At 33.7% G+C, this 25076-nt stretch overlaps 1 protein-coding gene across 3 annotated transcripts in view; it reads right to left on the bottom strand.

Moving 5' to 3' along the window:
* LOC149775097 (Fanconi anemia group J protein homolog) overlaps positions 1 to 20140 on the bottom strand; it is a 240562-nt gene extending 220422 nt beyond the window's left edge. For all 3 annotated transcript variants that reach the window (XM_089944188.1, XM_089944189.1, XM_089944190.1), the window contains exons 1-5: positions 20085 to 20140; positions 14633 to 14767; positions 9306 to 9417; positions 3476 to 3508; positions 1314 to 1504 (exon numbers count right to left, since the gene is read on the bottom strand). In XM_089944188.1, the coding sequence (XP_089800314.1) occupies positions 1314 to 1504; positions 3476 to 3508; positions 9306 to 9417; positions 14633 to 14728 (432 nt within the window). In that variant the 5' untranslated portion in view covers positions 14729 to 14767; positions 20085 to 20140. The remainder of the gene's footprint in view (positions 1 to 1313; positions 1505 to 3475; positions 3509 to 9305; positions 9418 to 14632; positions 14768 to 20084) is intronic.
* Positions 20141 to 25076: the final 4936 nt, after the last annotated feature.

The following is a 25076-nucleotide window of genomic DNA, read 5'->3' as shown; positions in this document are numbered from 1 at the left end:
CAATGACCTTAATCATTCACTTTGGATCAAAATATAGGCTTCATCCTCAATCCCTGTGCAAGCCATCTACAAAGTCTGGTGAAGGTTAAATGCTCCACAATTAATGTTTTTCTTAGAGTCACAATTATTTTTGCAGTTTGACCCCAAAATTCAATAGGTTTCTTTCTCACTGTCACAAAGATTAGTAAATGTATATTGTCAAGAATGAAAGTAATTGGGCATTAAGCATTTTCCTTCCTTGAAATCACAGAGAGCATGTCCTTTGAAATCACAGACAGCTTGTCCTTTGACCTTTTGACCTCCAAATGGATACGTTTCTTTGCTACCCAAATGCAAGCCAGACATAAAGGTGTGTGGCCTAGAATTCAGGATAGTGTACAGAACCCAATATTCTTCCTTTCAAGTTGCAACAATAAGATATGTACATTCAGATTTAATTTACAGACAGACGGAAGCATTTTCAACGGTTCAAATAAAATTATTAGTTGATTGTGTTTACATAACTTCTATGAAAATTTAATAAATTAATTAAGTATTCTTGTCTAAGTAACAGAAAGAAGAACTAAAACAGCAAAGGTGAGGACTCTGACATTAGTGATATGGAGTACCAGATAAAAAATGGAGAACTTTTAAAGGCTATCTTACTTGACAACTATAGAATTTTTTTTAGCACATTAACCCTGGAGGTTTTTGCCATTTTTGCCTGAAAATTGAGTAGGAAACACATTCTGAAAGCTGTTTCTGAATAGACTCGAAAACACCAAATCCCCGGTCATCTTTCAATAACATACTGCCTAGTTGTGTTAGAAACATCATTTTTCGTTGGCTATTGGACTCACGCATGAGCAAAAGGGTAAAAGTCTGACTTGTTGTTTGGTTTTTTTTGTGCTAAATGGAGCCATTATTTTTGTATGGAGACCACTCTTTATTCCAAATGCCCATCTTATCCTACTTTTTGCAAAGGCTCATCTGTCTGTTTGCAGTTCATACCGGTTTGCCTTAGATCTGAGACCCAAAAGTCTAAAATCCGGACACAAAATGGGATTCCGACCACGGGCGAATTTTGCGTAAAAAAAAGTCGGGTCCAAAATATGAGGTTTTTCTATCTGTATTTTGTAGTGCAACTAGATATTCCAGATTATTTGGTATCATTGTAGAGCTACATGTGTCTACCTTTCTATAATACCACCCACTTTAGTTTATCATGCCTGACCATGACGCTACAGAGCTCGGCAGTAGGCTACTACCTCCTGCCCTGTAAAGTCGTCGCTAGGGGTTAATGTGCTAAAAGCTGCTTCAAGGTTGATTCTGACCTGGTTTACTGAAGATCGGATTGTGGAGAATGGTTTAAAGTCATCGTCATCATTCTCATCAAGCCCTGTGCCAGGAAAATTCTGAGTGTTGCCTGCAAAGCTTTTATCTGGATCCAAAGTCTCCTCCACAATCTTGATGTCATTGTTAGTCTGCGGGATACCATTGTAATTGCATTTAGAACAGCCCTCCTCTGAAATGATTTGAATAATTGAAAGATTATTCAAAAAATTACAAGGTTCTGGTGTCAAATAGTCATATTGTGAACAAATTAGATTTGATTTTAAAAAATGGTAATGTCTGAATAAAAAAGTGAGGGACTATTTATTAACAAAAGCAGAGAAGTAAAAATCATGAAATTCTCTAAAGTATACATCAATGTGGCAGATCATTCAACTGGCTCAGAATGAAATGTTCTTTTAATCTGGTTGCTATGCAGGATTTGAAAGAACTGTTTACTGTACAGGACTCGACAGATCTGGTTGCTACGCAGGATTTGAAAATTTTTTTTTACTGTACAGGATTTGACGGATCTGGTTGCTATGCAGGATTTGAAAGATCTGTTTACTGTACAGGATTTGACAGATCTGTTTACTGTAAAGGATTTGGCAGATCTGGTTGCTATGCAGGATTGACAAATATACTTATGTGGGGTCTGAAAGATCATGTTCAACAGCCAAGAGTCTACCAGATTATATCTTGTGCAACAGTCTAGAGTCTACCAAATTATATATTGTGCAATGGCCAAGGGTCTACCAGATTATATCTTGTGCAACAGCCAAGAGTCTACCAAATTATATCTTGTGCAACAGCCCACAATCTACCAGATATCTTGGCATTTCTACATTTTTTTCACAATATAATTAAAAGTGTTTTGGAGAATAAATACTAATGCCCACAAGAAAGAAAAGGGTTGTCCAAAAGCTAGCAGCTTCTCTAGGCTGCATTATCAGCTCTACCTGGCAGTCATTTAATTGACTGCTATCTGAGTCTACCTGACAGTCATTTAATGGACTGCTATCTGAGTCTACCTGGCAGTCATTTAATGGACTGCTATTTGAGTCTACCTGACAGTCATTTAATGGACTGCTATTTGAGTTTATAATTTGTTGCATTAAATAATGAAAGCAAAACAATCATCAAAGACACAAACAAAATCTAACTTTGTGAAAGAGAACTTTGCCACACACTATGGTTACATTTGCCCAATATAAATGCACAAGGTGTGATGGACTGAAGGTACAACAATGCACAAGGTGTGATGGACTAAAAGTACAACAATGCACAAGGTGTGATGGACTGGAGATACAACAATGCACAAGGTGTGATGGACTGAAGGTACAACAATGCACAAGGTGTGATGGACTGAAGGTACAACAATGCACAAGGTGTGATGGACTGAAGGTACAACAATGCACAAGGTGTGATGGACTGAAGGTACAACAATGCACAAGGTGTGATGGACTGAAGGTACAACAATGCACAAGGTGTGATGGACTGAAGGTACAACAATGCACAAGGTGTGATGGACTTGAGGTATAATCAGGGATCTCAATAAGCTCTCTTTGCATGGAAAGATAATTTTTTTAAAATTACATGGCATGAGAACTGGGAGATAAAAAAAAATTGGACATATAAAAAAAATATGGCAGTTTCTGCTTCCGAACCAATGTTGCATGTTGCATACATATGAGAATGATCCATGTCTCAGAGTGTTATTTTTCTGCTTTAATGTTAATATTAGTTTGTGTAAACATGAAACACAGGTAAGTTTAATAAACAAAAATCACGAGTTTCCTATAATGTAGTTAGAAATACACGCTATTTAACCGACTGCAAGCTACACCAACAATGATGGGAGTATAGCATACAATTCATACATGGAAGCTATGCACATCCTTGGGATTCCCTTACTGTGGTTTTCATGTACCCAAAGGGTAAAACATGCACTCTCTGAGAACCCTGATTTGCAGCCTAAGTAACATGCAAAAACAAGATGAGTTATGTCACTTAAATCATGCAATGGTATACCTACAATGTTGCTTTGAGAATGACCAACACTTAGTCAACATACTCAAGTTATTCTTATTCTTATGTTTTCCTCTGAAACTGTTTATGTTTCATGAAATAAACTGCTGTGGAGATCATTCCATCACATACTCACTTTTGTCTTCAAGTTGTTCTCTAACAGCTTTCTCTGAAATAATAAAAAAAAAAAAAAATAATAATAGTCAAAATAAAAATTCATCAAAATTTGCTCAAGTATTACATTCTATTACTTTTCATCCCCCTCCAAAAAGAAGAGTTCCACAAACAGCTTGCGATGACATGGAAGGAACACCTAGCATGTCAATTACAAACTTATAGTTGAAATCAGCAACTGATGTAGTATACAATATGTGACATCCAAACAATAAAACACATCACTGTAGTGCAAAATATTACTCTTTACAACGACGCCAGCAACTTTATATAAACCCTTCCAAACTGATGTAAACATCAGCTACAAGATAACATATAAAGGGCAAAGATATTAAATTTCTGTAAAAGGTATATAATATAAAAGATAAAAGCTAGGAATTCTAAAATTCTTGAAAGGAACATATGGTCAATTTTTTTTAACATAAACTTCAAAAGCCCGAGGTTTTCTTGGGAGTTACATCATCATATAGTTTCTTCAGAGTTCACCACAAATAGTTCTGTTGCACTTGAAGAAAGACAACACACAAGAACGTAACTTTTCTTACTACTTGCATTTCTCTACAATTGAAAAATGTCCAAAAAAGTCATCTTCCAAAATCCTGCTTTATACGACAACATGTACAGTATGCCTTGCACCTATTTCTCTTACTTCTCTGATCCAACTGTAGCCAGACAACCACTTTCCAGGCATGATGAAGCAGAATATTTCCCATTCGCACATGTCAGCCATTGGTATTGTTAATTGGGAAATCACTTTACTTTTTCAGTCAAGTTATAATTATTTTATTTTTCCTCAATGAATCAGAACATTTGTATTGTTAACTGGAAAGTCACTTGGTCTTTTTCCTCATGTCAGAATCTTTTTCTTATCAACTAAACTGGACATTACTCTGCTGCTTAGAAAAAGTACTGGTGACAGTGGCTGGATGTATATAAGATGAAATCAAAAGTGTGAATATAGTTGTAACCATGCAATACTGTAACCATGCATAATTCAACAACTGGTGCATGTTATTCTTTATTTCAGACCAAACATTCACAAGTTTTAAAAAAAACTACCTCCAACATATTTCTAATCATGTGAATTTGAAGGATTTTTAAAATTTACTTTAGTGAAATAAGAGGACTTTCCAAGGCTACACAACCCATGACAATTAACATGCAGTTTTAAAGTACTTGTTAAATTTGAATCCTGAAAACATAAAAACATTTTTCAACATGATGTCAATATCACGTTATACCAACATACTGAATCATCACTGTGATATCTGTATCACTAGATTCATACAATGATACCATGTTATACCAACATAATGAATTATCCCTGTGCTATCTGTAGCACTAGATTCATACAATGATATCATGTTATACCAACATACTGAATTATCACTGTGCTATCTGTAGCACTAGATTCATACAATGATATCATGTTATACCAACATACAGAATTATCAGTGATATCTGTATCACCAGATCCATACAATATCATGTTATACTAACATACCGAATTATCAGTGATATCTGTATCACTAGATTCATACAATGATATCATGTTATACCAACATACAGAATTATCAGTGATATCTGTATCACTACATTCATACAATGATATCATGTTATACCAACATACTGAATTATCAGTGATATCAGTATCACTAGATTCATACAATGATATTATGTTATACCAACATACTGAATTATCACTGTGATATCTGTATCACTAGATTCATACAATGAGATCATGTTATACCAACATACTGAATTATCACTGTGATATCAGTATCACTAGATTCATACAATGATATCATGTTATACCAACATACTGAATTATCACTGTGATATCTGTAGCACTAGATTCATACAATGCTATCATGTTATACCAACATACTGAATTATCTGTGATATCTGTATCACTAGATTCATACAATGATATCATGTTATACCAACATACTGAATTATAACTGTGATATCTGCATCACTAGATTCATACAATGATATCATGTTATACCAACATACTGAATTATCAGTGTGATATCTGTATCACTAGATTCATACAGTGATATCACAATATTCAATATTAACATGCAACGCAAATGCTTAGATCTCATACTGTGAAAATCTCAAGACCAAATTTTGGGTTAGTGATGACAACAATCTCACCTGATTCAAGTCTGTAGTACTGATTTTACAGCAGCGTTCCAACTAGGATTTGATAAATGTGGGTACTTGGCCCCACTGAATCTGAAAAAGGGGTGGGTGGGGGGCCAACACAGCCATGGGGGAGGGCCTTCCAGTATGGTGTAAGAAAAACTCAATGTATTCAAAAACAGAAATAGCAAGTATAATAAGTGCATTAAATGCATCTCATGTCTTCTATATATTATAGCATAACACTCAAAACTGAAATCAAAGTCTTATGTTTTCTAATAACAATATCCTATCTACACACTAACTATTAAAGAATCAAACCATAGACTGCAAATAGTGTCACTACTCTGGCTGATCATAAAAAAGTGTCATGTACTTCCTGCGTGTCACATGCTCAATTCTGATTGGTTACAAATCCATACTAAGAAAGATCAGAAGAGCAAATATTTTCCTTTCATGGATGACAAAAAATAATTTTTAAGGAAAAGTCCAAAGTTCTAAATGACATAGGGAAAGTACATATACAGTTTCTGTAACAGTTAACTCTGAACTGAAACATATATACATCTGCATCCAGACAGACTAATTGTGACTGTATTATTCTGCAAATATGATCACTACTTCCTAAATAGCCTCATGTCGGTTCTCATCCTCCACTCTACCAATGCCTTGGTAAAGTTGAAGTCTCTCAGAAGAGGTTCTTCAAGAGTCTGTTGAGAACCCTTTCTTCTAAATGACTTCTTCCTGCAGTTTTGGTTCGATTTTGATTGCTGAATCCTCTCTCACAGTCAGCGGTTTGGTATGGCATAACCATGGCCACTGATATTGAAAAAGATTTGGAAATGTACATGATGTTATGTACAATCTGCCAGAGCCTGCACATTTTGTCTCTAGGGTACATTTCTCTTTTAATGATAGTCTTCGCAAGAGACCACTGTCAAAACATATTTTGGGTCACTCATAAATGACCAACTTCTTGGTATTTGAAATATCTGTACTCTCATCAGTTAAGATGTTAATGAATGGACTACATAGTACTTTCTGCATTAACTCAGATTCTATCACTGTTGCTATGCAATCCTGGAAAAAATTAAAGCTCGATGATAAATCAAAGTATAAAAGTATTTTATTATCATTATTATTATTATTTTATTATTGTTTAAGCATTTGAGAAATGTAAAACAAATATATTTTTAAAAATAAACAACAAAGTAAAATGACCAAAATCAGATGCAAATTGTGCAAGAACCTTAACCTAAGATCATGGAGTGTCTTAGGATGTTGCCTTGTGATCATTCTGTCGTTTTAAGAAATCCCATCACGGAGTTTAAATGCTAAAATAATATGGCACTACAGCCTCTCTCTCTCTCTGTTAATTAAAGTCATTCAATTATAGCAATGAAGGAAGTGATTATGCCTGTCTGTATATGACAATTTTAAAAACAAAAAACAGTATTATATACATCATTGATGGGTCCCTACGTATGCACAGTTGTGATATAAGCAGATCAGGGTCAATGTTATTTGCTGCAATGATTATCAGAGCAAATAATAATAACTTATTTACTAAATCATCATATAAGTTTCAAGCGGTGGGATTTGTCTGACTACCGTACCATATCACGAATCAACAGCAACTCCTTACATGCTCAGAAAATTATTCAAACAACAGCAACTGTATCATCATTTCAAACACACAAAAACTCGTTACAGTGATACTGAAATGTGACCTTTCCAGACATGAAAACTCATTACAGTGATACTGAAATGTGACCTGTCTAGACATGAAAACTCGTTACATTGATTCTGAAATGTGACCTGTCTAGACAGGAAAACTCGTTACATTGATACTGAAATGTGACCTGTCTAGACATGAAAACTTGTTACAGTGATACTGAAATGTGACCTGTCTGGACACGAAAACTCGTTATAGTGATACTGAAATGTGACCTGTCTAGACATGAAAACTCATTACACTGATACTGAAATGTGACCTGTCTAGACAGGAAAGAATTTCATGAAAAAAGAAACAAGTACCAACAATCCAGATTGATTAAAAAGGAAAACATTATCCACCATTAAACGTTGACAGGAAGTTATGATGACTAGCTACCGAATGCAATTTTATTGGCTGATCACGATGCTAGGTGCTATTTTTAGTAACATGGATTCCTCAAGATATGCCTTGATTGGAACCTAACTGATCATGTTTTGGTTGCTTGTCAGTAAACACCATTTTTCCATCTAAATTTCAATAGAACAAATGTAAATAAAATAAAAGAACTTGCCTGAAATTAATCTATAGAAGCCCTTGACAAATATGTTGCATTTCCTCCAACTCTCATGTTGCCAACACCAACACCCAGAAAGTCAACAAAATCCAACAGTGAGCCATATTTTAGAGAAGCAATATTCTCCTTCGCCATATAATAGGCAAATAACATAGCATGAATAACTGATTCAGATTTCTTGCTGATAGCTGCCATGCATGTAGTTTTAAGATTTTCACTTAGTTTCAAATCCTGAATCGCCTGTTTGTGAGCTGGTAATTCAACATGTCTGTCATGGGTTGATGTCCTGAAATTAACATTTCCAAGTGTGAAAGAATTTTTTTTGCCAGTTTTTACACACCATCTGCAAAGCATTTTTTTCATTCATTTCCAGCCATGGTTGATTTTGTTTCCAGTCTGAATTGAAACAGTACTTTTATTTTCTTGGCATTAGAGGGACCCTTAGTTTCATTGCCACCGTCTTTAAGCACATCATCACTAGCATCATCCAATACGGGATTAGCCTGAGAAGTGTTTGTTTGCTGCCATTGTGCCTATTTACAGAAACGTATGCACCCTGACTATTATTAGAAGTTGTTGCCATTAAAATAATGAAAAAGAGTCCGAGTTTTTACTGATTTAGTCATTTAACACATTGTACAGCCAAGCCAGCCTCTGTATCAAATGTGCTCTTCTGAATTTTGTTATTAACCAATCAGAACTGAGCACATGACACACAGAAATATGTGACATATTTAGAACTATACAAGTACAACACTTGCAATGAGAGTGACAACTTGGAATTTTTAAGCAAAAAAAAAAAAAAACAATAACAAAATAACACATTCTTAACAAAAAATGCACTCAATTCTTATTTTTTGCATGATTTTGCCCGCATAGGATTGAAAGACTTGCGGGAAATCTTAAATTGGGGTGGGGGGCACACGATCGCGTTTCCTAGATGCAACCCTGTTACAGCTAATATATCAGATGTGACAAGTTTGACTTCTGAAGTTCAAGCAGGATTGGAAAAACGTTGGTCAAGTTGAAAATGTTGATATGCAAGTAAAATTATCTAACACTAAAATGGATTTTTATAGAGACTATATTTCTAAGTTCTGAAATATTTTTAGATCCATTCCAGTAAACACACATGGGACTCACAGAAGGCACCTTTAATGTGGGGTACTCACCTGCAGATGCAATTTAGAATTTCCTTATCATTTTAATATATATTTTTTAAAAACTGTCTTATCTGTGTACCGTGTATGTTTAAATGGGACAGCCCTTAACAATTCTTTATTTTGGCAACTTGAACATTATAGAATGTTCACTGCCTAGTTAAACGGATATAATAATTGAAAAATAACCCACCATTTTCTGCAAACTGCCATGCAAGTGCAGAACATAGCAAGGCAAGACTCTTTCCACTTCCAGTGGGGCTTTCTAGCAGGCAATTCTGTCTTCTTTCCAACCCTCTTATTACCTGAAATGAAATGTTACTTTACTAAGCAATTTTTACATTTCCACTGTCTTCCAACTAAAAGTATTGTTATATCCTCTTGCAACACTGTCTTAATATAAATTAACATACTCATGCAACACTGTCTTAATATAAATTAACATACTCTTGCAACACTGTCTTAATATAAATTAACATACTCTTGTAACACTGTCTTAATATAAATTAACATACTTTTGTAACACTGTCTTAATATAAATTAACATACTCTTGCAACACTGTCTTAATATAATTTAACAAACTCTTGCAACACTGTCTTAATATAAATTAACAAACTCTTGTAACACTGTCTTAATATAAATAAACATACTCTTGTAACACTGTCTTAATATAAATTAACAAACTCTTGTAACACTGTCTTAATATAAATTAACATACTCTTGTAACACTGTCTTAATATAAATTAACAAACTCTTGTAACACTGTCTTAATATAAATCAACAAACTCTTGTAACACTGCCTTAATATAAATCAACATACTCTTGTAACACTGTCTTAATATAAATTAACAAACTCTTGTAACACTGTCTTAATATAAATTAACATACTCTTGCAACACTGTCTTAATATAAATTAACAAACTCTTGTAACACTATCTTAATAGAAATTAGCAAACTCTTGTAACACTGTCATCTTAATATAAATTAACAAAGTCCTGCAACACTGTCATCTTAATATAAATTAACATACTCTTGCAACACTGTCTCAATATAATTTAACACTCTTGTAACACTGTCTTAATATAAATTAACAAACTCTTGTAACACTGTCTTAATATAAATTAACATACTCTTGCAACACTGTCTTAATATAAATTAACAAACTCTTGTAACAATGTCTTAATACAAATTAACAAACTCTTGTAACACTGTCTTAATATAAATTAACATACTCTTGCAACAGTCTTAATATAAATTAACAAACTCTTGTAACACTGTCATCTTAATATAATTTAACAAACTCTTGTAACACTGTCTTAATATAAATTAACAAACTCTTGTAACACTGGCTTAATATAAATTAACAAACTCTTGTAACAATGTCATCTTAATATAATTTAACAAAGTCCTGCAACACTGTCATCTTAATATAAATTAACAAACTCTTGCAACACTGTCATCTTAATATAAATTAACAAAGTCCTGCAACACTGTCATCTTAATATAAATTAACATACTCTTGCAACACTGTCTCAATATAATTTAACACTCTTGTAACACTGTCTTAATATAAATTAACAAACTCTTGTAACACTGTCTTAATATAAATTAACATACTCTTGCAACACTGTCTTAATATAAATTAACAAACTCTTGTAACACTGTCTTAATATAAATTAACAAACTCTTGTAACAATGTCTTAATACAAATTAACAAACTCTTGTAACACTGTCTTAATATAAATTAACATACTCTTGCAACAGTCTTAATATAAATTAACAAACTCTTGTAACACTGTCATCTTAATATAATTTAACAAACTCTTGTAACACTGTCTTAATATAAATCAACAAACTCTTGTAACACTGGCTTAATATAAATTAACAAACTCTTGTAACAATGTCATCTTAATATAATTTAACAAAGTCCTGCAACACTGTCATCTTAATATAAATTAACAAACTCTTGTAACACTGTCTTAATATAAATTAACAAACTCTTGTAACACTGCCTTAATATAAATCAACATACTCTTGTAACACTGTCTTAATATAAATTAACAAACTCTTGTAACACTGTCTTAATATAAATTAACATACTCTTGCAACACTGTCTTAATATAAATTAACAAACTCTTGTAACACTATCTTAATAGAAATTAGCAAACTCTTGTAACACTGTCATCTTAATATAAATTAACAAAGTCCTGCAACACTGTCATCTTAATATAAATTAACATACTCTTGCAACACTGTCTCAATATAATTTAACACTCTTGTAACACTGTCTTAATATAAATTAACAAACTCTTGTAACACTGTCTTAATATAAATTAACATACTCTTGCAACACTGTCTTAATATAAATTAACAAACTCTTGTAACACTGTCTTAATATAAATTAACAAACTCTTGTAACACTGTCTTAATATAAATTAACATACTCTTGCAACACTGTCTTAATATAAATTAACAAACTCTTGTAACACTGTCTTAATATAAATTAACAAACTCTTGTAACAATGTCTTAATACAAATTAACAAACTCTTGTAACACTGTCTTAATATAAATTAACATACTCTTGCAACAGTCTTAATATAAATTAACAAACTCTTGTAACACTGTCATCTTAATATAATTTAACAAACTCTTGTAACACTGTCTTAATATAAATTAACAAACTCTTGTAACACTGGCTTAATATAAATTAACAAACTCTTGTAACAATGTCATCTTAATATAATTTAACAAAGTCCTGCAACACTGTCATCTTAATATAAATTAACAAACTCTTGTAACACTGTCTTAATATAAATTAACAAACTCTTGTAACACTGCCTTAATATAAATCAACATACTCTTGTAACACTGTCTTAATATAAATTAACAAACTCTTGTAACACTGTCTTAATATAAATTAACATACTCTTGCAACACTGTCTTAATATAAATTAACAAACTCTTGTAACACTATCTTAATAGAAATTAGCAAACTCTTGTAACACTGTCATCTTAATATAAATTAACAAAGTCCTGCAACACTGTCATCTTAATATAAATTAACATACTCTTGCAACACTGTCTCAATATAATTTAACACTCTTGTAACACTGTCTTAATATAAATTAACAAACTCTTGTAACACTGTCTTAATATAAATTAACATACTCTTGCAACACTGTCTTAATATAAATTAACAAACTCTTGTAACACTGTCTTAATATAAATTAACAAACTCTTGTAACAATGTCTTAATACAAATTAACAAACTCTTGTAACACTGTCTTAATATAAATTAACATACTCTTGCAACAGTCTTAATATAAATTAACAAACTCTTGTAACACTGTCATCTTAATATAATTTAACAAACTCTTGTAACACTGTCTTAATATAAATTAACAAACTCTTGTAACACTGGCTTAATATAAATTAACAAACTCTTGTAACAATGTCATCTTAATATAATTTAACAAAGTCCTGCAACACTGTCATCTTAATATAAATTAACAAACTCTTGCAACACTGTCATCTTAATATAATTTAACAAACTCTTGTAACACTGTCTTAATATAAATTAACAAACTCTTGTAACACTGTCTTAATATAAATTAACATACTCTTGCAACACTGTCTTAATATAAATTAACAAACTCTTGTAACACTGTCTTAATATAAATTAACATACTCTTGTAACACTGTCTTAATATAAATTAACTCTTGTAACACTGTCTTAATATAATTTAACAAACTCTTGTAACACTGTCTTAACATAAATTAACAAACTCTTGTAACACTTTCATCTTAATATAAATTAACAAAGTCCTGCAACACTGTCATCTTAATATAAATTAACAAACTCCTGCAACACTGTCATCTTAATATAAATTATTTTACATCATAAAATGCTTCCAACAATTCATTTTTCAATGATTTTCATCAACTTCAAATCAAATAACCATAATTCTGACATCATTTATTCATCACATTAACAAGAAAGCTTCATATTACTGACATCGCTACGTGATGATGCAATTAAATGACCTACAATATTTATGACCAGATTTTGGGATGCTCTTACTAGTTACATTTTAAACATTTCAATGGACCTGAACACGACACTGAAGAAAAGCTGCAGTAGTGTAGCGTAGATCTGTTTATGATGGGTTAAAAATAAATAAGAAAAATTAAATTCAAACTGGAAAATACATGAATTAATATAAAACGCTTCTGCTGCCTATTGCCTCCATGACACAAACTGAGCTTGTAACTTGTTACTTCAAGGCAGTGCTTGGATCAATCCAATCCATAACTTAACTCTGTCAACATTATACATGCACAACTTGACTCCATCAACATTTCATTCATAACTTAACTCTCTTAACATTACACATTCATAACTTAATTCTATCAACATTACACACTCTATCGCCCAGAGTGGCAAGTGGTCTAAAGCACTCACCGTTACAGATCATTGCCATCTCACCCTTGTCTGCATGGGTTCAAGTCTCAGGTTTGGCCAATATGGGTATGTGAGAAAGCTTGCCAGTAGCTTCTCGTGGGTTAGTGGTTCTTTCCGGGGTTTTCCCTGTTTCTTCCTCCACCATTTATACTAGCCGCCATGTATAGCCAACCTTATGCTTAAAAATAGCGTTAAACCCTACAACAACAACAACTTAACTCTACCAACATTACTTATACATAACTTAACTCCATTAACAATACACATTCATAACTGAACCCCATCAGTATTACACATTCATAACTTAACTCTATTAATATTACACATTCATAACTGAACCCCATCAACATTACACATTCATAACTCAACTCTATTAACATTACACATTCATAACTGAACTCTTTCAACATTACAAATTCATAACTGAACTCCATCAACATTACACATTCATAACTTAACTCTATCAACATTTATTTAATATTCTAAGCTGCTTTGATTTTTATTTTAATTCATAGACAATTGTCACAAGTGAAAATCAAAACTATTTTACTTGACAATAAATTCTTTCCACTTCAGAATGTGCAACAAGATTTAGAACATGTAAATCCAGTAGCTAGAAATAGGAAGTACTGGTCCAACTGTCCATATTAATCAGGTAGGTAGAAATAGGGAGCACTGGTCCAACTGTCCATAATAATCAGGTAGCTAGAAATACAGGGTATTGGTCCAACTGTCCAGGTCAATCAGGTACCTAGAAATGCAGACCAGTTCAACTGTCCACAATAATCAGGTAATTTGAAATAGTGAGCATTGTTCCAAATGTCTACATTAATCCAGTGCTTTTAGCTAGAGATATTCAACACGGGTCCAAATGTCCATAATAATCTGGTGCCTTTAGCTAGAAATATTGAGTCCATCTGTCAATATACATGCACTCCAACAAATGGGCTCTGTTAATAAGTTGAATCTATCATGCCGTTGCTGTAGATGCAAACTGTACATTTAATTGACAGATTTTTCAGATTTAAAAAAGAAAGAAACATAGAAGACACCTACTCTATCCATCATGCTGAACTGTGAGGGATATGGCTTACATGGAAACATAACCTTCACCCCCTGGATTGTAAACATTTTCTCTTCTATGTCTGCCATGTTTATAGATCTTTGTCCCTTTAAGGAGGAAAGTACCAGCTGTAACATAGAAAACAAAAATCACTATATGATAAACAATTCAACTCAAAATAAGTAAAAATCTTTTATATTACTTGAAACTTTGATATCTATACTACTTTTAAGAAAAAAGGAAAGATACAATACAGTCATGCTAAATCCTGTGTGTTTAGAGTTACATAATGAAAACAGATGCAATGAAAAAAACACTTACATGCAACCCAATATACAACATTACATCCAAACACTACTGAGATATGACCAAAATATACCGAAAATTGTTCCAGCAGACAACTGTAAACTATTATAAAATATTTCACTCTTACCATGCTTAAAGAATATTTAGCATGTTTCAATCCACTAGCATATTCACTGAAGGTTAGGTATGAAACAATACCACCGTGCCATGTATAGATACAATTTATGATAAAGAGCCAATGCTACATTATCACTGCACACATGAACTTGATGGTCTTTCCATCTTTAGTTACGACAGTGGTGGGTAGGTGCCCTTTTATGTGTTGTGACATGTTGGCTATATTTCCAGATCACAGACATATACTCTACATCTATAAATATGCCATTTTCAAAGTAACAAAATACTTTCAAACCAACATATCAGCTATCAGTGATTTTTATTCAACATTTTAGGCTATTTAAGGCTGATCCATTTGATTAGAAGAATGACTCATTTGATCACCATACTCACGAATGCTTTAAAAACAACTCATTTCCAATTTAATCTCTCTCTTAAACTTGTAAGAAGTTATGATGTTGCCTTCAAAAAAGAAGAAATAATGCAATTTCCTCAGGATCTCATGCAAAACAAGCCTGGGTGAGTGGGGATATCTACCAACACAATCTATCACACTGTAATTCTTCCCAGTTCAAAAAACTGTTAACTTGTTTTTCTTATTGGACAATACCCATTCTCATTCCATAAAAAATAAAAGGTAAAATGTACACAAGGTGACAAACTTGTGCAGATTGAAATCTGCCTCTTGCTGATTCCGTGCCAATCGGAATGTTCAGTCACTGATTAAATATCTCAGCATATAAAGAGACATTTTAAATGTGTTCCCCATACAATTTAAAAAGATATGCTTATAAGATTTTATCTAAAGGGAGAAGCTCCCTCCTTGTAAAGATGCATGGGTTTCCAGGTACCGGTACTCACCTATTGATAACAACCCAGGTTATAAAATGAACCATAGTGTACCCATTTACCCTAACTGTATGCAGGTTTTCTGTCAGTGCTTGTAAAGACAGCACTCACTTTGTTTTCAACTTGACAATCCTTCTAACTGAGCCTCAAATACATGTACTTTTTCAGTGCCAATCAGAGGACTGCTTCTTCCAGTAAATAACTGACTAATCCTATAGCTAGTTTACCCATATGACAACTCTTTGAATGTGGTACTGGCAAGTATTAGAGTGTGGTTATACTCTTGCAACACAAATGATGTGTTAAGTTGCACCCTTTAATAGATTTAAAAAATTGTATAATCAAAGTCTTACTTACAAAGCTCAAGCTCAGTTTCAAAATAAGCATCTGCATATGGCCAAGGAAAGAAGTCAGATGATATTTAGGATGACTAGACCATGATGATTTACTAGATGCCATGTAGGATTTCAGAACTTTAAAACACAATGAGGATCAATTCTGGACTTTGTTCCAGTTGACGTTAGGAAGTGATATTTATAGGAAACTGAATTTTAAAATGTGGACTTAACTTCTGGTTTTGATTACATTTTCCCTTTAATTGGTTACCTAGGTAACTGATCTTCAGGATTGATGGGTATCCAGTATCTTAAATTTTGACAGCTTTACTCCGCTGTCACAAAAATAAGGGAGGAGTAGAAAAATAGAGGGAGGAGAAAATGGCCATAGTTGAACATTTACCTAACACGTCAATATATGTATCTCTTCCTTCATTCATTCTGTTAGAGCTGTATTGAAATCAAAATCTTTAAAAGATGTTACCACTATCTGTATAAGCATTTATCTGTAGATTCTATTCCTTTATCTGTGTATGAATATTGTTCTCTGCTGAGCCCTCTGCAGTCTTCTGTCTGAAGGGGCAAATACACAGCTAGCTTAGTCAGTTTGAATATGTTGGGAACTTATACTTCATGGTTGTTATGTACAATTTACCAGAGCTAATAGTACTGTCCTTTGGATACTTGTACTCCAAAGTAAGATTTTTCACTAATATAAGCATCGCCAAAGTTTCACCTATGTAAATTAATGCTTTACTGACTACTAAGCCAGAATTCGTATCTATTCCATAATGCTGTATTAGGGTTTTAAGACCATCAATGCCACAGTCTGCTTGTTCAGACAGGCATACAGTGTGACCCTGCTATATCACGCTCCGTTATAACACAAATTCAGATATAACACGGTCGTGGAGTGGTCCCAAAATTTCATATACATGTATTTTTCTTGTACACAAGAAAAATCTTTCTTAAAACTATGAAAAAAACGTAAAATGTTTATTATCATTTTGGAGAAGAGATCGCATATGAATAATACACGATGATCGTAGCATGGCTCCTGAAATTTTAGATGTATTTTTCTTGCGCATGAAAAAGCAGTTTTTTCTTCTTAAAGTATGAAAAATAACATACAAAGTTTATACTGGAATCACGAAGGGCTTTGCCAATGTTGCAAACTTGGATTTTTTTCCTTATTGGTGGCAAAATATAATATCTGGCAATTTTTTTTAATTGGCAACACGGTTGGCTGTTTAAACTTGTACACACAACCATTGGTTTGGATTGGAGAAATTCATAGGCCCCATGAAAGGAAGCCGCAAACTGGATATAAAATGCACTGAAATTTATCTATTATTACATAAACAAATTCTTTGACTATATTGACAAACCATTTAAACAGTGCATTGTTATATCATAATCCACTTATCTTGACATCTAGCATGAGTACTGTATGTTGTAAGATATCCGCTTTTTTGATGATTACTCACTCAAGAGACAAAAGAAATACTGGTGTCTAAAGTGTACAAAGATATGTTCTGGACTGGTTTGTCTGCAAACGGTCCCTCAATTTTATGAATTGGCTCTGTCATACCCCCACAAATCCCCCATCATTATCAACACAAATTTGGTGGTTTGATTTACCCACAAATCACCCATCAGTATTGTTATGTATGTTCAATTTGCATTGTTTCTTAGTTAAATTTTTGTTTTTTTATTTCATTACATGCTATCGTAATGTAACAATATGTTGGACATGATCTTGTTTAAATCTTACTTCATTTCTGCCTGACCCGAATTGACTTTTATATTTTATTGTGTAAACTAATACATAGCTCAATTATTTTCAATGTGTATGGGTTTAAATTCAGAAATATTATTAACAGAAGTAAATATATTTATTTGGGTCTAAGTCTAGGTTTTAGAATTTCCTTACAGTATTTTACCTAATCTAGGTTCTGGTTTTTATTTTGTAAACATCAGGATCATTCTACAAGGTAATTTTCCATTCGGAAATGTATTTTTAAAATAGAAAATGCTAACTGTGACCTGAGGTCATGTAGAGAATTATTATATAATCTTGTAGCTGAAAAGGATTTTTCAGTCATGCTTTAAGTTCTAGCACTTTGAACTGTACTATATGTTGCTTTTTGACAGAATTTTATTTCTCCAAATTACTGAATTCAAGTGATTATTTTCTCTGGAAATACAAAGATGCTTTGATAAAATTCACGGTCAGTGACAACCTGGAATTATCTTACTGTGATTCAACAAAAGACTATTGACACATCAACACTATAAGCTACCACAGACACATCATCACCTTCAGTTTTGTGATTTATTCTGGACTTCTACTGAATTTTATTCTGGACTTTAAATTATCTGGACTTGTATATGTAATTCTTTGATTATTTTGGGATTTAATTTGAAATTTCTGAAGTTCTTTTTTCTCATTTTCACTTTGTATTCAAGGGAACTAAATTATTTGTTGAATTTTACAAAGCTTGTTGCTTTTACTCTTTTCAGTTACTTATTTTAAAAGCATAGACTTGTAACAGCACCGACACACATTTGGTGGTCTGATTTATCCAGAAATTATCCATCAGCATCAACACTGATTGTGGTGTATGATTTACCCACAAATTGTCCATCTGTATCAACACAGATTTGGGGGTCCTATTTAACTACAAATTGTCCATCAGAATCAACACAGATTTGGGAGTCTAATTTACCCACAAATCGTCCATCAGTATCAATACTGATTTAGGGGTCTTATTTGCCACACAAATTGTTAACATCAACACAGATTTGGGGATCTGATTTACCCAAAAATCATCCATCAGTATCAACAGAGATTTGGGAGTCAGACCTGCCCTCCAATCATCAAACAGTATCAAGATATGGGGTTATGCAAGGGCCATGTTTCCAGGCAAAGTAGGCAACAAAGTTGCCTAAAAAATTTAAACTTGGCCTTCTTTTATTATCAATCTAACAAAGGAATTAACACAAACAGACCAGTAAGTGTAGAAAAATCTATAACAAAAGCATTACATTCTCAGACCACAATATATAATGCTGCGCCGGTAATGGATTGTATTTAAGTCATCTGCATAAAATTAACTGATTAATTATGCATTCACAGAACATAAAAATGTGCTTTAAACAAAAAGCTTTATAAAGTATATTTCATTATACAAAAGAGATAAGATCACCATGTTCCTTACGTCATCAATTTCTTTATTTTAATTATGAGGAGGTTCACAAGATACACAGAATATAAATGATAGTGTACTGAATTAAGTCGTACATTTATTTACGTGACATTACCCCAGTTTAATATTTTAGTATATATGGCACTAATAATTACAGGATAACGATTAATTCTGAATCAGCCTCACAGAAGCATTAATTCAGGCAAATATTCAAGACAACAAAAAAAAAAAATGTCCGATTCATTTATTGGTCTGAATCAGCCTGTTACCTTAATACGGAAATATGACCTATCGGCCATCCGCGAGAATATGTTACACCCGTATTAATAAACGACCTGATGTTCGCTTATAAAAAAAAAAATACACGTACACTAAATGTATATAAAGGAATCTCTATCTTAATGTCAGAATATCCCAGACCCGCACACTGCCTCTAAATGGTATGTTGCCTCGAAAATAAACTCCATCATCGAAATTAGGGTCGCTTACAAAAAAAATGGTTACATACAACTGTAATATTTGCACTTGATCTAGAAATCAAATATATAATCGCTTTGTTAAAAACCTAATATTTCCCTGGAAACAATTAAAACACGCAATCATGTAGATCAATGTATGAAATTATTAACCTTCTCGCTGTAATGTCTATTTCGTACGTGTTGCAAAATAACAATTTTACCGCCAACTTTTTTGAAGCGTTTACATAACCGGGATCAAAATGAACACATGTACAAAAAGTAAAAACCGATATAGATCACATAAATCATATTTTATTTTGCTTTATATTATCATTCAAACAAAAACAAATAATAATTTGTGTGTGGAAACGGATATATACAGAGAGAACGTGTAAATGCATGTGTATTTCGGATTTTCAGTGTATTTCGGTGTTTCTAGTTACTGCAAAGCCCTCTTTTTGATGTGGGGTTGGTTTTGATATTCATTGAATTTCTTTTCTTTTTTTCTCTGTAAAAGTGCGAAAAGGGGGAAATTTTGAGAATGCAGCTTGTCAAGCTTTCTTCTTCCATCCTGCATGAAGGATCATACTGAAAGATAGATACCCACCATGTCGGCCAATTCTGCGCGTCGGGTAATTCTGCGCAATGATACGTCATTTCTGTAAACATTGGATCACGTGTTATTCTGGGGTCAAACATCCATTATGTACCAAGAAAGAACGATCGTTATTTAATTAAGAAAGGTGATATTCATAAAGTGTACAAAAATATCCCACATTTCGACTCGAAGTGCATATGAAAATGTGATTTCTAAATGTCAACATGAAGACCCACTCCATGACCTTCTTGAACCTGTAACCCAGAAAATCCTATTTACTATGTATTTATTAGAATAATACAAATAAATACATTATATAAAAGATGGAAATGTATACCTTAAAAAAAGTTCTGAATCTTAATCCAAGTTTCCAATATGGCAAGAAGTTGTCCCACATGTACAAAATCGTCTGCTACCCAACATGTCAACTTGCCGCTGGAACTGGATTCTCAAGAAATTCACCGACGTATATTGTTCCTAAATTATTTAGTAAATTTTTCCCCATAGACAAGACGTTGTAAACATATTACATCCTATTCATTGTCGTTTTTCTTCCACATAATAGATTATTTTGTATAAAATGTTGAACTTTACCATAAAAAAAATACCAGATCGGATTAGTTTACTTAATATCTCTTGCCAATTATTGGCATAGTTACGTTGAATTTTGTAAAACTAGCTATAAACCTGACCTAATTACTCGACCGAAATGCTGACAGAAACAGTCCAAAGTAATGTTATTCATTTCCACAGCCCGATTACATATTTTCAAAGATGTGCGCAGAATAGGCCGACATATCGCGAGTCAGGTAAACACGAGGGTGGTATCCCTTGTGTCCAAAATTAATATTATTTTGAACAGCATATTCTGGTTGTTGTTGTTGTTGTCGTTGGGGGACGTCCATTAATTATGTCAACAATTTTTAGGCAATTTTTTACCCCCCCCCCGTCAACAACTGTCAAACTTTCAGTGACCCCCCTAATAAAATATGACCCCCCCCCCCCAACAAACTAACAATATTTTGTACGGCTGGCTTTTATGCTAAAAATAGGATTATGGAAATTAAAAGGTCTACAAATAAATTTTAATACATTTTATTTACTTGTTTAACAGATTTCAAATTGACTATAACACTTTGAATTCATGAAAAAATCGAGAGTTTATATTCTAGCTTCTATCATCTTCCCATGGGGAAGCCAAATGTTCCTCAATTGTTATAATGGGGCATAGTGGCCAATTCATTAAATTTCGTATATAGGCTACAGCAATTTGACAGCACATGCAAATGTGTGTGTGTGGGGGGGGGGGGGCATTTGCCTGAAATGAACAAGAGTCTGTTATCAAAGTGTACAATATTTATAAGGCATTAAGGTTACTGCACCTGGTTGAAGAAGTTGTTTGCTTGTGTAGGCTACATAATTTATTTTATTTATTATGTTAAAAATGACTGCATATTAGTAAAGCTCTCAAGTTTCCTAGGCTCAGTTATCCATCCTTGGAGGAATAGCTCATAGACTTCAATATATGTAGCATCTATACATATAACATAGATGCTATTTAATAGAAGTCCATGGATAGCTATATTATTTAGATGTCCTTGGCTTAGTGCAGTCTTTGAATTTAGTAACAGCTTCCCTTAAAAATCTGTCTGCAGTCTACAATCTACATTGAATAAAAACAAAATATGATGATGCAAGACTGACTTGGCTCATCCGGTTTAGGATTAAACTGGTGGGCTGTTGACGGGCGAGCGAGTGTGTGCCAAGTAGTGAAGGGGGGCACTCTACGTACAATGGGAATTAGCATTAAAAACACCCTTGGGTCAATCTACGTACAATGGAAATTTAACATGGAGAAAAATCGTGGGTCAATCTACGTACAAGGGGAATTAACATGGGAATAAATCGTGGGTCACTCTACGTACAAGGGAATTGAACATGGCAATAAATCGTGGGTCACTCTACGTACAAGGGGAATTTAACATGGGATTTTTTTTTGAAATTTTAAAAAAATTTTTTTAAAAAAAGGGGTAGGCAATGGAAAGGCTATCTCTTTTCGAGAAATATGGCTGGCCCTGAAAAGGGCCTTTGGGTTTTCTTCTTCTTCTGCTTCTAATTTCTTCTTTTCCTCCACCAACTTCTTATTTTCTCACCTACACTCTTTTTCTTCTTTTTTTTCTCCTCCTCTTCTTTCTTCTCTTCCTCCTCTTCTTCTTTCTTCCTCTTCTCATTTTCTTCTTCTTTTTCAATTTTTTCATTCCATGCTCTCATCCTTGTCCTTTCTTCTTCATCCTCCTTCTCCTCCTTTATTTCCTTCATTACAGCACTTATCATATCCTTTGCTTTTCTTAAATTATTAATTTCCATTTTTACTCTATGCGGACTATAAGAATAGTGATCTTCAACTAGTCGTACGAGCATTTGTTCTATCATTCCCAAATTGTCAAGGACGTCTTGCAATGATTGAAATTTATCCAGGTGGTTTGAAGCCATCTTCTATGAAGAATGGTTTGAACGACGAATACTGTGGGTTCTTATACGAAAAGCGCGAACGTGAAGGAAAACATCCCCCTAAAACATAAAATGGATCTTACCTAGATCATGGCCCAACAACGCGCGAACGTGAAGGAAAACATCCCCCTACTTTTTTCATATAATATAACCCTAACTATACTCTTCACATACGCTAAGAAACCCATAATCTACTATTCACACAAACATACCTGAGCTCTTACAAACACATTCACTTACACTATTAATGAAGAGTTAGTGTTTATATTCACACTACTCTACCTACACACATTGGCAAATCGATAGTTATTTCTTTTCTAGAGTATTGGGTAGCCCTGAAAAGGGCTGTTTTGTTTGGAACTTCATGGACACCTGGTTAATGGTGGCACCTTCCAGGCCTGGCGCCACATACGCATCTTATCCCCCAGTTACTTTTTACCTTTTGGGGGGAGAGAGCAGAGGCAGGATATGTCGCTTCAGAATCCCAATTTTCACTCTCTGGGATTCTGAAATTTTTTCTTCTCTCCTTTTCCTCCTCCTCTTCTTTATATCTTCTCTCCTCCTCTTCTTTTTTTCTTCTTTCCTCCTCTCTTATCCTTCCCTCCTCGACAATGGCTTCAGCGGCCAGTTCATTTAATATGCGTCTGGCATATTCCAGATGCACATGAAGTTCCAACAGTTTCTCCAGTCTCGTGTTCATTTTTGGTGTTGATCAATCAACAAGGGTAGCTGGACTGCCGAACGGGTTTCAATTTATACTGAAAGCGCGTACGTGAAGGAAAACATCCCCCTAAAAACATAAAATTCATCTTACCTAGATCATGACCAAAATCAACAACAACGCGCGGACCTAAAAGAAACACTCACTCACTTTTTATTTTACCCATCACTTCAATAGACTATCCACATACGCAAGGCAATCCAATCTAACCCCAAATATACACCTCAAACACCAAAAAACAAACATCATTTTAATCTACTATCCATAAAAAGAGTTAGTGTTTATTTTCACACTACTCTACCTACACACACACACACACACACATTGGCAAATTAATAGTTATTTCTTTTCTAGAGTATTGGGTAGCCCTGAAAAGGGCTGTTTTTTTGTTTTGCTATGGCATTCTTTTTTTAGTTTCTAAGAATGCGATGTCCTCTGAGGATAGACTTTCTGGCGATAGGTCTGCTTCTTCGGAAAGAGAAGAAGAACTCTTTGGTGTCGATACGGCAATCGACAAAGCCTCTGTCAGCTTCAGGTTGCTGCTGCTGTTGTTGCTGTTGTTGCTGCTGTTGCTGCTGTCTCTGAAGTCTGTACTTCTCTGTCCATTCTTCTTTTTCCCTGTTCATTTCTTCTCTGAAGAGCTCTTCTATCAGGTCTTCAGTGATTTTTAACATTCTCACATTCTCTATTTCTTCTGGCTTCGGTATCAGACTGTGTCTGACCCTATGCAGATTCACGTAGGCTTCGTTGAGCTTAGCTAGTTTGGAGCACATCTTCTTAGGAGGATGAGTCGACAATGGATGGCTAGACTGGGAACAACCCGGTTCTTAAAGTGAAAGCGCGGACGTGAAGGAAAACATCCCCACACGGTTTTCGAGCCGCAACGTTCATGAGAGGGATAGTAAGAAATGAAAGAGCATCAATTCAACATTCTTATAGCTAAACAAAAGACAAAAGCATTTTTTCAAAACACAACATTTTTTATTCAAAAATCACTTAACACTAAACAACAACATTTTTAACAATAAACCAACACTATAACATCAAACAATTTTTTCAAATCACTAACATTTTTTTCTTCAAATACAATCTACTTTAAACAAGGCTGACAACGTTGTGAATGAAATTGTGATTTCCACTGTTGGAAATCATTAGGCCATTGATGGACACTACGTTTCCTAGCTTGAGACAAAAGATAAGCATAATGGTCACAAAACCATCGATCTACTTTCACATCATTTCTAGCAGAAGAACGAGGATCAAAATGAGTCACTAAATGTTCTAAGGAATAGCCCAGGCTGCGATGATGCAGAAAATACACACAGTACTGTCC

This window comes from Sinohyriopsis cumingii, chromosome 19 (genome assembly GCF_028554795.1).
Source record: "Sinohyriopsis cumingii isolate HCF-2022 chromosome 19, ASM2855479v2, whole genome shotgun sequence".
NCBI lineage: Eukaryota > Metazoa > Mollusca > Bivalvia > Unionida > Unionidae > Sinohyriopsis > Sinohyriopsis cumingii.
The sequence above is the reverse complement of the archived record's forward strand: the minus strand, read 5'-3'. Positions and strand labels throughout refer to the sequence as shown.